The sequence below is a fragment of the Physella acuta genome, unplaced genomic scaffold, assembly GCF_028476545.2.
Source record: "Physella acuta isolate Inbredline_101_S28 unplaced genomic scaffold, ASM2847654v3 ptg000355l, whole genome shotgun sequence".
Taxonomy (NCBI): Eukaryota; Metazoa; Mollusca; class Gastropoda; family Physidae; genus Physella; species Physella acuta.
In genome coordinates, this window is record NW_026731874.1 from 50,834 (window position 1) to 66,894 (window position 16,061).

The 16,061-nt window shown below is 45.5% G+C and overlaps 1 protein-coding gene across 1 annotated transcript; it reads right to left on the reverse strand.

The window, feature by feature from the left end:
- Positions 1-571: 571 nt before the first annotated feature.
- On the reverse strand, positions 572-16,057 carry LOC131941286 (secretion-regulating guanine nucleotide exchange factor). Its single transcript, XM_059300464.1, has 10 exons — positions 15,998-16,057; positions 14,944-15,355; positions 14,108-14,263; positions 13,102-13,178; positions 11,895-11,970; positions 10,687-10,785; positions 10,242-10,310; positions 6,130-6,297; positions 5,052-5,204; positions 572-902 (listed from the first exon to the last, which is right to left on the reverse strand). The coding sequence occupies exons 2-10, from the start codon at positions 15,305-15,307 to the stop codon at positions 742-744; spliced, it is 1,323 nt and encodes a 440-aa protein (XP_059156447.1). The 5' UTR covers positions 15,308-15,355; positions 15,998-16,057; the 3' UTR covers positions 572-741.
- Between the last annotated feature and the right edge of the window lie 4 nt (positions 16,058-16,061).

The following is a 16,061-nucleotide window of genomic DNA, read 5'->3' on the forward strand; positions in this document are numbered from 1 at the left end:
ACTTTGTGTTGCCAGCCAGTGAAGCTGTGGTCAGCACATGGTCAACGTCAGCGCTACCATGAGGGGTGTAGTCAAGCCAAATGTGACAGCGCTACCATGGGGGGTGTAGTCAAGCCAATTGTGACAGCGCTACCATGAGGGGTGTAGTCAAGCCAAATGTGACAGCGCTACCATGGGGGGTGTAGTCAAGCCAAATGTGACAGCGCTACCATGAGTGGTGTAGTCAAGCCAATTGTGACAGCGCTACCATGAGGAGTGTAGTCAAGCCAAATGTGACAGCACTACCATGAGGGGTGTAGTCAAGCCAAATGACAGCACTACCATGAGGGGTGTAGTCAAGCCAAATGTGCCAATAAAGTTGGGTACAAGAATGAGACCTCCTCATTTCTCTGCACACTAGGTGGAGTATCAGATGGTGCCCCACTTGATGGTGTCACACCACCCTCCAAGGAATAGATCGGTGTCACACCACCCTCCAAGGAATAGATCTTTAGGATGTTTTGGACCTATGGTCATTATACTCAACGGCAAATATATTAGTTTTTTAAAATGGCCTAACAAAAAACACGTATTAAAAAAATGATAGACCCTGTTTTTTTATTGTAGGAAAGGTCACAGGATAAAAAGTCACAAATGTGCATTAGCATGGAATTCATTAATACTTTTGTTTTCAATAAGTGCAAATCAGCATACAATTAATTCAATATAATTTAAACATTTAAGATGAGTGTAGTTTGTGTCTCAGCTTTCCATGACAAGACAGAATGAATGTCCAGCCCCGCAGCCTACCTGCGTTACCTTGTTTGAGAAAGGCAATTTGTAAGGATAGAAAACATTGTGCTCATTTCCTGTTCCACATATCCCATGCTCGTTCCAGCCCCAGGAGTAAGCCGCACCATTTGCTGGCAATGGAAAACATACATTAGAGCTAGCCTGTGTCAACAACCCACCTGCTACAGCTAGCCTGTGTCAACCCACCTGCTACAGCTAGCCTGTGTAAACAACCCACCCGCTACAGCTAGCCTGTTTCAACAACCCACCTGCTACAGCTAGCCTGTGTCAACAACCCACCTGCTACAGCTAGCCTGTGTCAACAACCCACCTGCTACAGTTAGCCTGTCAACCCACCTGCTACAGCTAGCCTGTGTCAACAACCCACTCGCTACAGCTAGCCTGTGTCAACAACCCACCTGCTACAGCTAGCCTGTGTCAACAACCCACCTGCTACAATTAGCCTGTCAACCCACCTGCTACAGCTAGCCTGTGTCAACAACCCACTCGCTACAGCTAGCCTGTGTCAACAACCCACCTGCTACAGCTAGCCCGTGTCAACAACCCACCTGCTACAGCTAGCCTGTGTCAACAACCCACCTGCTACAGCTAGCCTGTGTCAACAACCCACCTGCTACAGCTAGCCCGTGTCAACAACCCACCTGCTACAGCTAGCCTGTGTCAACAACCCACCTGCTACAGTTAGCCTGTCAACCCACCTGCTACAGCTAGCCTGTGTCAACAACCCACTCGCTACAGCTAGCCTGTGTCAACAACCCACCTGCTACAGCTAGCCTGTGTCAACAACCCACCTGCTACAGCTAGCCTGTCAACCCACCTGCTACAGCTAGCCTGGCAACCCACCTGCTACAGCTAGCCTGTGTCAACAACCCACCTGCTACAGCTAGCCTGTGTCAACAACCCACCTGCTACAGCTAGCCCGTGTCAACAACCCACCTGCTACAGCTAGCCCGTGTCAACAACCCACCTGCTACAGCTAGCCTGTGTCAACAACCCACCTGCTACAGCTAGCCTGTGTCAACAACCCACCTGCTACAGCTAGCCTGTGTCAACAACCCACCTGCTACAGCTAGCCTGTGTCAACAACCCACCTGCTACAGCTAGCCCGTGTCAACAACCCACCTGCTACAGCTAGCCTGTGTCAACAACCCACCTGCTACAGCTAGCCTGTGTCAACAACCCACCTGCTACAGCTAGCCCGTGTCAACAACCCACCTGCTACAGCTAGCCTGTCAACCCACCTGCTACAGCTAGCCTGTGTCAACAACCCACCTGCTACAGCTAGCCTGTCAACCCACCTGCTACAGCTAGCCTGTGTCAACAACCCACCTGCTACAGCTAGCCTGTGTCAACAACCCACCTGCTACAGCTAGCCCGTGTCAACAACCCACCTGCTACAGCTAGCCTGTCAACCCACCTGCTACAGCTAGCCTGTGTCAACAACCCACCTGCTACAGCTAGCCTGTGTCAACAACCCACCTGCTACAGCTAGCCCGTGTCAACAACCCACCTGCTACAGCTAGCCCGTGTCAACAACCCACCTGCTACAGCTAGCCTGTCAACCCACCTGCTACAGCTAGCCTGTGTCAACAACCCACCTGCTACAGCTAGCCTGTGTCAACAACCCACCTGCTACAGCTAGCCTGTGTCAACAACCCACCTGCTACAGCTAGCCTGTGTCAACAACCCACCTGCTACAGCTAGCCCGTGTCAACAACCCACCTGCTACAGCTAGCCTGTCAACCCACCTGCTACAGCTAGCCCGTGTCAACAACCCACCTGCTACAGCTAGCCTGTCAACCCACCTGCTACAGCTAGCCCGTGTCAACAACCCACCTGCTACAGCTAGCCCGTGTCAACAACCCACCTGCTACAGCTAGCCTGTGTCAACAACCCACCTGCTACAGCTAGCCTGTGTCAACAACCCACCTGCTACAGCTAGCCTGTCAACCCACCTGCTACAGCTAGCCTGTGTCAACAACCCACCTGCTACAGCTAGCCCGTGTCAACAACCCACCTGCTACAGCTAGCCTGTCAACCCACCTGCTACAGCTAGCCCGTGTCAACAACCCACCTGCTACAGCTAGCCCGTGTCAACAACCCACCTGCTACAGCTAGCCTGAACCCACCTGCTACAGCTAGCCTGTGTCAACAACCCACCTGCTACAGCTAGCCTGTGTCAACAACCCACCTGCTACAGCTAGCCTGAACCCACCTGCTACAGCTAGCCTGTGTCAACAACCCACCTGCTACAGCTAGCCCGTGTCAACAACCCACCTGCTACAGCTAGCCCGTGTCAACAACCCACCTGCTACAGCTAGCCTGAACCCACCTGCTACAGCTAGCCTGTGTCAACAACCCACCTGCTACAGCTAGCCTGTGTCAACAACCCACCTGCTACAGCTAGCCTGAACCCACCTGCTACAGCTAGCCTGTGTCAACAACCCACCTGCTACAGCTAGCCTGAACCCACCTGCTACAGCTAGCCTGTGTCAACAACCCACCTGCTACAGCTAGCCTGTGTCAACAACCCACCTGCTACAGCTAGCCTGTGTCAACAACCCACCTGCTACAGCTAGCCCGTGTCAACAACCCACCTGCTACAGCTAGCCTGAACCCACCTGCTACAGCTAGCCTGTGTCAACAACCCACCTGCTACAGCTAGCCTGTGTAAACAACCCACCTGCTACAGCTAGCCCGTGTCAACAACCCACCTGCTACAGCTAGCCTGAACCCACCTGCTACAGCTAGCCTGTGTCAACAACCCACCTGCTACAGCTAGCCTGTGTCAACAACCCACCTGCTACAGCTAGCCTGTGTCAACAACCCACCTGCTACAGCTAGCCTGAACCCACCTGCTACAGCTAGCCTGTGTCAACAACCCACCTGCTACAGCTAGCCTGAACCCACCTGCTACAGCTAGCCTGTGTCAACAACCCACCTGCTACAGCTAGCCTGTGTCAACAACCCACCTGCTACAGCTAGCCTGTGTCAACAACCCACCTGCTACAGCTAGCCCGTGTCAACAACCCACCTGCTACAGCTAGCCTGAACCCACCTGCTACAGCTAGCCTGTGTCAACAACCCACCTGCTACAGCTAGCCTGTGTAAACAACCCACCTGCTACAGCTAGCCTGTGTCAACAACCCACCTGCTACAGCTAGCCTGTGTCAACAACCCACCTGCTACAGCTAGCCTGTGTCAACAACCCACCTGCTACAGCTAGCCTGTGTCAACAACCCACCTGCTACAGCTAGCCTGTGTCAACAACCCACCTGCTACAGCTAGCCTGTGTCAACAACCCACCTGCTACAGCTAGCCTGAACCCACCTGCTACAGCTAGCCCGTGTCAACAACCCACCTGCTACAGCTAGCCTGTGTCAACAACCCACCTGCTACAGCTAGCCTGAACCCACCTGCTACAGCTAGCCTGTGTCAACAACCCACCTGCTACAGCTAGCCTGTGTCAACAACCCACCTGCTACAGCTAGCCTGTGTCAACAACCCACCTGCTACAGCTAGCCCGTGTCAACAAACCACCTGCTACAGCTAGCCTGGCAACCCACCTGCTACAGCTAGCCTGGCAACCCACCTGCTACAGCTAGCCTGAACCCACCTGCTACAGCTAGCCTGTGTCAACAACCCACTCGCTACAGCTAGCCTGTGCCAACAACCCACCTGCTACAGCTAGCCTGTGTCAACAACCCACCTGCTACAGCTAGCCTGTCAACCCACCTGCTACAGCTAGCCTGTGTCAACAACCCACCTGCTACAGCTAGCCTGTGTCAACAACCCACCTGCTACAGCTAGCCTGAACCCACCTGCTACAGCTAGCCTGTCAACCCACCTGCTACAGCTAGCCTGTGTCAACAACCCACCTGCTACAGCTAGCCTGTCAACCCACCTGCTACAGCTAGCCTGTGTCAACAACCCACCTGCTACAGCTAGCCTGTGTCAACAACCCACCTGCTACAGCTAGCCTGTGTCAACAACCCACCTGCTACAGCTAGCCTGTGTCAACAACCCACCTGCTACAGCTAGCCTGGCAACCCACCTGCTACAGCTAGCCTGTCAACCCACCTGCTACAGCTAGCCTGTGTCAACAACCCACCTGCTACAGCTAGCCTGTGTCAACAACCCACCTGCTACAGCTAGCCTGTGTCAACAACCCACCTGCTACAGCTAGCCTGTGTCAACAACCCACCTGCTACAGCTAGCCTGTGTCAACAACCCACCTGCTACAGCTAGCCTGAACCCACCTGCTACAGCTAGTGTGTGCTCAGAACCACACGTGTGAAAGCGGATGCTAGGTATGCCATCAATCTTCGCCAAAATGTGCTCATACATTTGATCACATGCTCTGCCTAGCTGACCAAGGTCACCACGACCCCAACTGTACAGATCTCCTTCATCTGAAAAACTTTCATTCAATTAATCCAAGGGGGCAGTAATCTCGCTTTTACCTCCACAAACTGTAACACATCTCTTGTTCACTACCTCAAGGTCACACATGTTCACTACCTCAAGGTCACACATCTCATGTTCACTACCCCAAGGCCACACATATCATGTTCACTACCTCAAGGTCACACATGTTCACTACCTCAAAGTCACACATGTTCACTACCTCAAGGTCACACATCTCATGTTCACTACCTCAAGATCACACATTACCACTACCTCAAGGTCACACATCTCATGTTTACTACCTCAAGGTCACACATCTCACGTTCACTACCTCAAGGTCACACATCTCATGTTCACTACCTCAAGGTCACACATCTCATATTCACTACCTCAAGGTCACACATCTCATGTTCACTACCTCAAGGTCACACATCTCATGTTCACACATCTCATATTCACTACATCAAGGTCACGCATCTCATATTCACTACCTCAAGGTCACACATCTCATGTTCACTACCTCAAGGTCACACATCTCATGTTCACTACCTCAAGGTCACACACCTCATGTTCACTACCTCAAGGTCACACATCTCATGTTCACTACCTCAAGGTCACACATCTCATGTTCACTACCTCAAGGTCACACATCTCACGTTCACTACCTCAAGGTCACACATCTCATGTTCACTACCTCAAGGTCACACATCTCATGTTCACACATCTCATATTCACTACATCAAGGTCACGCATCTCATGTTCACTACCTCAAGGTCACACATCTCATGTTCACTACCTCAAGGTCACACATCTCATGTTCGCTACCTCAAGGTCACACATGTTCACTACCTCAAGGTCACACACATTCACTACCTCAAAGTCACACATCTCATGTTCACTACCTCAAGGTCACACATCTCATGTGGTTACCTGTTTTGACAACAATGTGACTCCACCCACAAGAAATGTCAACAAATCTTTTCTGCTCTGCTAATGTACAGCTGACTCTGGTTGCCATGGCGACAAGTGTTTGTTCTGCTGGGCTGACATGGCACTGCCCAAACTTGTTACATCCCCACATGTACACCTGACCAGTACCTGCAACATCAACATATGCCATCTTTACCTGCAACATCAACATATGCCATCTTTACCTGCAACATCAACATATGCCATCTTTACCTGCAACATCAACATATGCCATCTTTACCTGCAACATCAACATATGCCATCTTTACCTGCAACATCAACATATGCCATCTTTACCTGCAACATCAACATATGCCATCTTTACCTGCAACATCAACATATGCCATCTTTACCTGCAACATCAACATATGCCATCTTTACCTGCAACATCAACATATGCCATCTTTACCTGTAACATCAACATATGCCATCTTTACCTGCAACATCAACATATGCCATCTTTACCTGCAACATCAACATATGCCATCTTTACCTGCAACATCAACATATGCCATCTTTACCTGCAGCATCAACATATGCCATCTTTACCTGCAGCATCAACATATGCCATCTTTACCTGCAACATCAACATATGCCATCTTTACCTGCAACATCAACATATGCCATCTTTACCTGCAACATCAACATATGCCATCTTTACCTGCAACATCAACATATGCCATCTTTACCTGTACTGACAGTTACAAGTCTATCTTTACCTGTAAAGTATTTTATCTCCCTTTTTAATTTGATAATGGCAAATTGTAACTTAAATTGCCTCTCTTATTAAATAAACATATTTGTGTATCAAGGAAGAACGTATCTGGAAAGTCCGAATGAAATTGAAGTGGGTGGAAATTGAATAGAAGATTTGCCACAAACTTACAAGCAAACAAACAGTGTTTCTTCCAGACTTTTCTCTTGGAGGGGGGGGGGGGGGGGGGTGTGGGCACTTGATATTTTAGGGGGGGGGGGTGGTCCATGGTGGGGAAAAAGGGACATCCTTAAGAGTCAATTTCAGGATTTGAACTTTTGGGGTAGCAGTCATCTGCCCTCTTACCACACCATCCCATAATTTGACCCTTTACAAAATTTGACCAGACCATCCCATAATTTGACCTATACAAAATTTGACCAGACCATATAATAAGTCTACTTGTACAAAATTTGACCAGACTATATCATAAGTCTACCTTACAAAATTTGACCAGACCATATCATAACTTTACCTGTACAAAATTTGACCAGACCATATCATAACTTTACCTGTACAAAATTTGACCAGACCATATCATAAGTCTACCTGTACAAAATTTGACCAGACCATATCATAAGTCTACCTGTACAAAATTTGACCAGACCATATCATAACTTTACCTGTACAAAATTTGACCAGACCATATAATAAGTCTACTTGTACAAAATTTGACCAGACCATATCATAAGTCTACCTGTACAAAATTTGACCAGACCATATCATAAGTCTACCTGTACAAAATTTGACCAGACCATATCATAACTTTACCTGTACAAAATTTGACCAGACCATATCATAACTTTACCTGTACAAAATTTGACCAGACCATATCATAAGTCTACTTGTACAAAATTTGACCAGGCTATATCATAAGTCTACCTGTACAAAATTTGACCAGACCATATCATAACTTTACCTGTACAAAATTTGACCAGACCATATCATAACTTTACCTGTACAAAATTTGACCAGACCATATCATAAGTCTACCTGTACAAAATTTGACCAGGCCATATCATAACTTTACCTGTACAAAATTTGACTAGACCATATCATAACTTTACCTGTACAAAATTTGACCAGACCATATCATAACTTTACCTGTACAAAATTTGACCAGACCATATCATAAGTCTACCTGTACAAAATTTGACCAGACCATATCATAACTTTACCTGTACAAAATTTGACCAGACCATATCATAACTTTACCTGTACAAAATTTGACCAGACCATATCATAAGTCTACTTGTACAAAATTTGACCAGGCTATATCATAAGTCTACCTGTACAAAATTTGACCAGACCATATCATAACTTTACCTGTACAAAATTTGACCAGACCATATCATAACTTTACCTGTACAAAATTTGACCAGACCATATCATAACTTTACCTGTACAAAATTTGACCAGACCATATCATAAGTCTACCTGTACAAAATTTGACCAGACCATATCATAAGTCTACCTGTACAAAATTTGACCAGACCATATCATAACTTTACCTGTACAAAATTTGACCAGACCATATCATAAGTCTACCTGTACAAAATTTGACCAGACTATATCATAAGTCTACCTGTACAAAATTTGACCAGACCATATCATAACTTTACCTGTACAAAATTTGACCAGACCATATCATAACTTTACCTGTACAAAATTTGACCAGACCATATCATAACTTTACCTGTACAAAATTTGACCAGACCATATCATAAGTCTACCTGTACAAAATTTGACCAGACTATATCATAAGTCTACCTGTACAAAATTTGACCAGACCATATCATAACTTTACCTGTACAAAATTTGACCAGACCATATCATAACTTTACCTGTACAAAATTTGACCAGACCATACCATAAGTCTACCTGTACAAAATTTGACCAGACCATAACATAACTTTACCTGTACAAAATTTGACCAGACCATAACATAACTTTACCTGTACAAAATTTGACCAGACCATATCATAACTTTACCTGTACAAAATTTGACCAGACCATAACATAACTTTACCTGTACAAAATTTGACCAGACCATACCATAAGTCTACCTGTACAAAATTTGACCAGACCATAACATAACTTTACCTGTACAAAATTTGACCAGACCATAACATAACTTTACCTGTACAAAATTTGACCAGACCATATCATAACTTTACCTGTACAAAATTTGACCAGACCATATCATAACTTTACCTGTACAAAATTTGACCAGACCATAACATAACTTTACCTGTACAAAATTTGACCAGACCATATCATAACTTTACCTGTACAAAATTTGACCAGACCATATCATAACTTTACCTGTACAAAATTTGACCAGACCATATCATAACTTTACCTGTACAAAATTTGACCAGACCATAACATAACTTTACCTGTACAAAATTTGACCAGACCATATCATAACTTTACCTGTACAAAATTTGACCAGACCATATCATAACTTTACCTGTACAAAATTTGACCAGACCATAACATAACTTTACCTGTACAAAATTTGACCAGACCATATCATAACTTTACCTGTACAAAATTTGACCAGACCATATCATAACTTTACCTGTACAAAATTTGACCAGACCATATCATAACTTTACCTGTACAAAATTTGACCAGACCATATCATAACTTTACCTGTACAAAATTTGACCAGACCATATCATAACTTTACCTGTACAAAATTTGACCAGACCATATCATAACTTTACCTGTACAAAATTTGACCAGACCATATCATAACTTTACCTGTACAAAATTTGACCAGACCATATCATAAATTTACCTGTACAAAATTTGACCAGACCATATCATAACTTTACCTGTACAAAATTTGACCAGACCATATCATAACTTTACCTGTACAAAATTTGACCAGACCATAACATAACTTTACCTGTACAAAATTTGACCAGACCATATCATAACTTTACCTGTACAAAATTTGACCAGACCATATCATAACTTTACCTGTACAAAATTTGACCAGACCATATCATAACTTTACCTGTACAAAATTTGACCAGACCATATCATAACTTTACCTGTACAAAATTTGACCAGACCATATCATAACTTTACCTGTACAAAATTTGACCAGACCATATCATAACTTTACCTGTACAAAATTTGACCAGACCATATCATAACTTTACCTGTACAAAATTTGACCAGACCATAACTTTACCTGTACAAAATTTGACCAGACCATAACATAACTTTACCTGTACAAAATTTGACCAGACCATAACATAACTTTACCTGTACAAAATTTGACCAGACCATATCATAACTTTACCTGTACAAAATCCAGAGCAGTACTGTCCTGCAGACACATGTGTGGGGATTTGACCTTGTGGGAACTTGACTGAATGAGAAGTGGAGCAATCATTAAAGATTTAGTCAGAAGTGGTTCAGTCATGAGTGCATCAGTCAGAAGTGGTTCAGTCATGAGTGCATCAGTCAAAAGTTGCCCAGTCATGAATGCATCAGTCAAAAGTGGTTCAGTCATGAGTGCATCAGTCAAAAGTTGCCCAGTCATGAATGCATCAGTCAAAAGTGGTTCAGTCATGAGTGCATCAGTCAAAAGTTGCCCAGTCATGAGTGCATCAGTCAAAAGTTGCCCAGTCATGAGTGCATCAGTCAAAAGTGGTTCAGTCATGAATGCATCAGTCAAAAGTTGACCAGTCATGAATGCATCAGTCAAAAGTTGCCCAGTCACACAAAGGATTTACTTTACTCACCAGCTATGGGCTTGTGTGATGACAGAATAAGTTTGTTGTCCAAACCTAACCCCAGTTGACCTCTCCTCCCATGACCCCATGTGTAAACATGACCTGTGTCTGTGGAGAGAAAAATACACACTAGAAAAATCCAACCAATAAATCATTTTTGTACACATCTACCTAAACACACACTTGTACACATCTACCTAAACACACACTTGTACACATCAACCTAATCACACACTTGTACACATCTACCTAAACACACACTTGTACACATCTACCTAAACACATGCCTGCACACATCTACCTAAACACACACTTGTACACATCAACCTAATCACACACTTGTACACATCTACCTAAACACACACTTGTACACATCAACCTAATCACACACTTGTACACATCTACCTAAACACACACTTGTACACATCTACCTAAACACATGCCTGCACACATCTACCTAAACACACACTTGTACACATCAACCTAATCACACACTTGTACACATCTACCTAAACACACACTTGTACACATCAACCTAATCACACACTTGTACACATCTACCTAAACACACACTTGTACACATCTACCTAAACACATGCCTGCACACATCTACCTAAACACACACTTGTACACATCAACCTAATCACACACTTGTACACATCTACCTAAACACACACTTGTACACATCAACCTAATCACACACTTGTACACATCTACCTAAACACACACTTGTACACATCTACCTAAACACATGCCTGCACACATCTACCTAAACACACACTTGTACACATCAACCTAATCACACACTTGTACACATCTACCTAAACACACACTTGTACACATCTACCTAAACACACCCTTGTACACATCTACCTATACACACCCTTGTACACATCTACCTAAACACACCTTTGTACAGATCTACCTAAACACACACTTGTACACATCTACTTAAACACACACTTGTACACATCTACCTAAACACATGCTTGTACACATCTACCTAAACACACACTTGTACACATCTACCTAAACACACACTTGTACACATCTACCTAAACACACACTTGTACACATCTACCTTAACACAAACTTGTACACATCTACCTAAACACACGCTTATACACATTTACCTTTACACAATCTTGTACACACACTTGTACACATCTACCTTTACACAATCTTGTACACACACTTGTACACATCCTTTTCCTGACCTGTAAGAGACAGTGCATGCCTTAAGCCAGCAGCAATATCAACATGGCGCTCATCAGCTAAATCTTGGATTTTTTCCTGAAAGTTAAATAACCATTATCAATACAAACAAGGAGTTTTCTGCAGAAACTTATTTAAATTTCTTATGGCCGTGGCCCGGGAGGCTGAAGTTTGGCGCCCAGAGTTCTAGAGCGGCTAAGTTCAAACTTGGCATAGCGTATAAAAGGTACTACTATATTCAGCTGTAAAACTGCAACAGACGCAATTGCAGCCGTCCCGTCAATTGCACACCTGAAGCCCCCTGGCTCCCCTGTGAGCACACCTGAAGACCCCTGGCTCCCCTGTGAGCACACCTGAAGCCCCCTGGCTCCCCTGTGAGCACACCTGAAGCCCCCTGGCTCCCCTGTGAGCACACCTGAAGCCCCCTGGCTCCCCTGTGAGCACACCTGAAGACCCCTGGCTCCCCTGTGAGCACACCTGAAGCCCCCTGGCTCCCCTGTGAGCACACCTGAAGCCCCCTGGCTCCCCTGTGAGCACACCTGAAGCCCCCTGGCTCCCCTGTGAGCACAACTGAAGCCCCCTGGCTCCCCTGTGAGCACTGTCGCCTACATTGATTTAAATAAAAGGCTATACACTAAAGAATTGATAGGCAACAATAGTCGTTGACTTTATCAAATCAGGTGCGTCCTCAGGCAGGGGTGATTTGGGGCCCTGTGCTTTCACGTGAGCGATATAGTACATACGTTCATTTTAAAGAGTACAATAGAATATGGATAAAATGTAGTATAGGTGTTCACTAAGTTGAATCATGCGCATCTGCCCATGCCCCTTCTGAGACTGTGGCAATGCTTTGGGATGGGCATATATGGGGATATATCTCTGTGTATTTACATATATACACACATATATAAATCTATACATCTCTCTGTATATATATATACATACATATATATGTATATACATATACACACATATATAATTATACATATTGTGTCGCTAAGTCTGGTGTCACCCTTCACCTCCCACCCCCCCCCAAAGAAAACAAAATTATATATATATATATATATATGTGTGTTTGTGTATGTATATGTATGCCTAAATGCTAGACAACTTTCATTCTGGGTCCATGAGAAGGGGGCTGCAAAAAGCACTCCCACAGCTAATCCAAGCTTGAACCATCATATCCACCTGGTCAATTGTAGTACTCACTGGCATATCAGATCCTCCAGCAGGTCGACCTAGCTGGCCAAATGTGTTTGAACCCCAGGATAAAATGAGACCTTGATCTGTTAGAAAAATACAAGTTAAAATATGTCAAGCAAAAACAAAATGGGACCCACCTGATACAACTCACCAGCAAGAGTGACACACCCCCCTTACCAGTAAGTGTGACCCCCTCACCTGTAAGTGTGACCCCCTCACCTGTAAGTGTGACCCCCCTCACCTGTAAGTGTGACCCCCTCACCTGTAAGGGCCAGCATATAGTCCCAGCCAGCCTGTAAGTGTGACCCCCCTCACCTGTAAGTGTGACCCCCCTCACCTGTAAGGGCCAGCATATAGTCCCAGCCAGCCTGTAAGTGTGACCCCCTCACCTGTAAGGGCCAGCATATAGTCCCAGCCAGCCTGTAAGTGTGACCCCCCCTCACCTGTAAGGGCCAGCATATAGTCCCAGCCAGCCTGTAAGTGTGACCCCCCTCACCAGTAAGTGTGACCCCCCCTCACCTGTAAGTGTGACCCCCCTCACCAGTAAGTGTGACCCCCCCTCACCTGTAAGTGTGACCCCCCCCTCACCTGTAAGGGCCAGCATATAGTCCCAGCCAGCCTGTAAGTGTGACCCCCCTCACCAGTAAGTGTGACCCCCCCTCACCTGTAAGTGTGACCCCCCTCACCTGTAAGTGTGACCCCCCTCACCTGTAAGTGTGACCCCCCCTCACCTGTAAGTGTGACCCCCCTCACCTGTAAGTGTGACCCCCCTCACCTGTAAGGGCCAGCATATAGTCCCAGCCAGCCTGTAAGTGTGACCCCCCCTCACCTGTAAGGGCCAGCATATAGTCCCAGCCAGCCTGTAAGTGTGACCCCCCTCACCTGTAAGTGTGACCCCCCCTCACCTGTAAGGGCCAGCATATAGTCCCAGCCAGCCTGTAAGTGTGACCCCCCTCACCTGTAAGGGCCAGCATATAGTCCCAGCCAGCCTGTAAGTGTGACCCCCCCTCACCTGTAAGGGCCAGCATATAGTCCCAGCCAGCTGATACCTTGACTAGTCTGAAGTTGGACAGCTGTGAAGACAGAGAGAAGACACAACTCCTTGTCCTGCTAGCTTGAGCTGTCTGACCTTGAGCGTTGTTACCACAGGTCAGCAGGTCACCAGATGCTGTCATGTGATCAGAAGGTGGCACACAGGTCATATAGGGTGTCATGGTGGCACACAGGTCATATAGGGTGTCATGTGATCAGAAGGTGGCACACAGGTCATATAGGGTGTTATGGTGGCACACAGGTCATATAGGGTGTCAAGGTGGCACACAGGTCATAGAGGGTGTCATGTGATCAGAAGGTGGCACACAGGTCATATAGGGTGTCATGGTGGCACACAGGTCATATAGGGTGTCATGTGATCAGAAGGTGGCACACAGGTCATATAGGGTGTCATGGTGGCACACAGGTCATATAGGGTGTCATGGTGGCACACAGGTCATATAGGGTGTCATGGTGGCACACAGGTAATATAGGGTGTCATGGTGGCACACAGGTCATATAGGGTGTCATGGTGGCACACAGGTAATATAGGGTGTCATGGTGGCACACAGGTCATATAGGGTGTCATGTGATCAGAAGGTGGCACACAGGTCATATAGGGTGTTATGGTGGCACACAGGTCATATAGGGTGTCATGGTGGCACACAGGTCATATAGGGTGTCATGGTGGCACACAGGTCATATAGGGTGTCATGTGATCAGAAGGTGGCACACAGGTCATATAGGGTGTCATGTGATCAGAAGGTGACACATAGGTCATGGAGGGTCATGTTGGCAGACGTAAAATGCTTGTACCTGTCAAGAGATAGGAAAAAGCCCCGCCTCCTCCCAGACCTGTGATGTCAGCTGCTGTAGCACTTGAGCTGTCTGAAGGTGAGGTCTTTACTGGAACCATCTCATCTCTTGGTGAGGTCTTCACCTGAACCATCTCATCTCTTGGTGAGGTCTTCACCTGAACCACCTCATCTCTTGGTGAGGTCTTCACCTGAACCATCTCATCCCCTGGTGAGGTCTTCATCTGAACCATCTCATCTCTTGGTGAGGTCTTCACCTGAACCATCTCATCTCTTGGTGAGGTCTTCACCTGAACCATCTCATCTCTTGGTGAGGTCTTAACCTGAACCATCTCATCTCTTGGTGAGGTCTTAACCGGAACCATCTCATCTCCCAGCGTTCCCAGTCCCAGCTGGCCACAGCTGTTAGAGCCCTGTCGAAATCAGATGGTGTCAAATATGCCTGTATATAGGCCTTTATGTAAGTATATAGGCCTTTATGTAAGTATATAGGCCTTTATGTAAGTATACATATTATTTAATATGCCTGTATATAGGCCTTTATGTAAGTATACATATTATTTAATATGCCTGTATATAGGCCTTTATGTAAGTATACATAGTATTTAATATGCCTGTATATAGGCCTTTATGTAAGTATACATAGTATTTAATATGCCTGTATATAGGCCTTTATGTAAGTATACATAGTATTTAATATGCCTGTATATAAGTATACAGTATTTAATTTGCCTGTATATAGGCCTTTATGTAAGTATACATAGTATTTAATATGCCTGTATATAGGCCTTTATGTAAGTATACATATTATTTATTAGCTATATACAGTGTTTCTTCCAGGCATGTCTGGGGGGGGGGGCTTGTCTCCCAGAACAAAATGGAAATTTATAGGCCCCTATAGAAAATATATACTTTTACAAGTGTCACCCCTCCCCCTCTCCCTGGAGAAAAAAGTCTTGAAGAAACACTGCTTATATAGGGCCTATAGAAAGAGATGCCAGATTCTTAATAAAATGATAGATCTAGTTGTACACAAATGATAGATCTAGTTGTACCTCTAGTTGTACACAAATGATAGATCTAGTTGTACACAGGGCAGAAGTCGGGGATTTGGACCGC

What these genes read in the sequence shown, in the direction of transcription:
- LOC131941286 (XM_059300464.1), bottom strand. Translation starts at nt 15,307, where the DNA reads ATGGTTCCGGTTAAGACCTCACCAAGAGATGAGATGGTTCAGGTTAAG. An exon ending in ATCACACAAGCCCATAGCTG is followed by an intron (nt 10,311 to 10,686) that starts GTGAGTAAAGTA and finishes CTTCTCATTCAG; the next exon opens with TCAAGTTCCCACAAGGTCAA. An exon ending in CTGCTCTGGATTTTGTACAG is followed by an intron (nt 6,298 to 10,241) that starts GTAAAGTTATGA and finishes TTGATGTTGCAG; the next exon opens with GTACTGGTCAGGTGTACATG.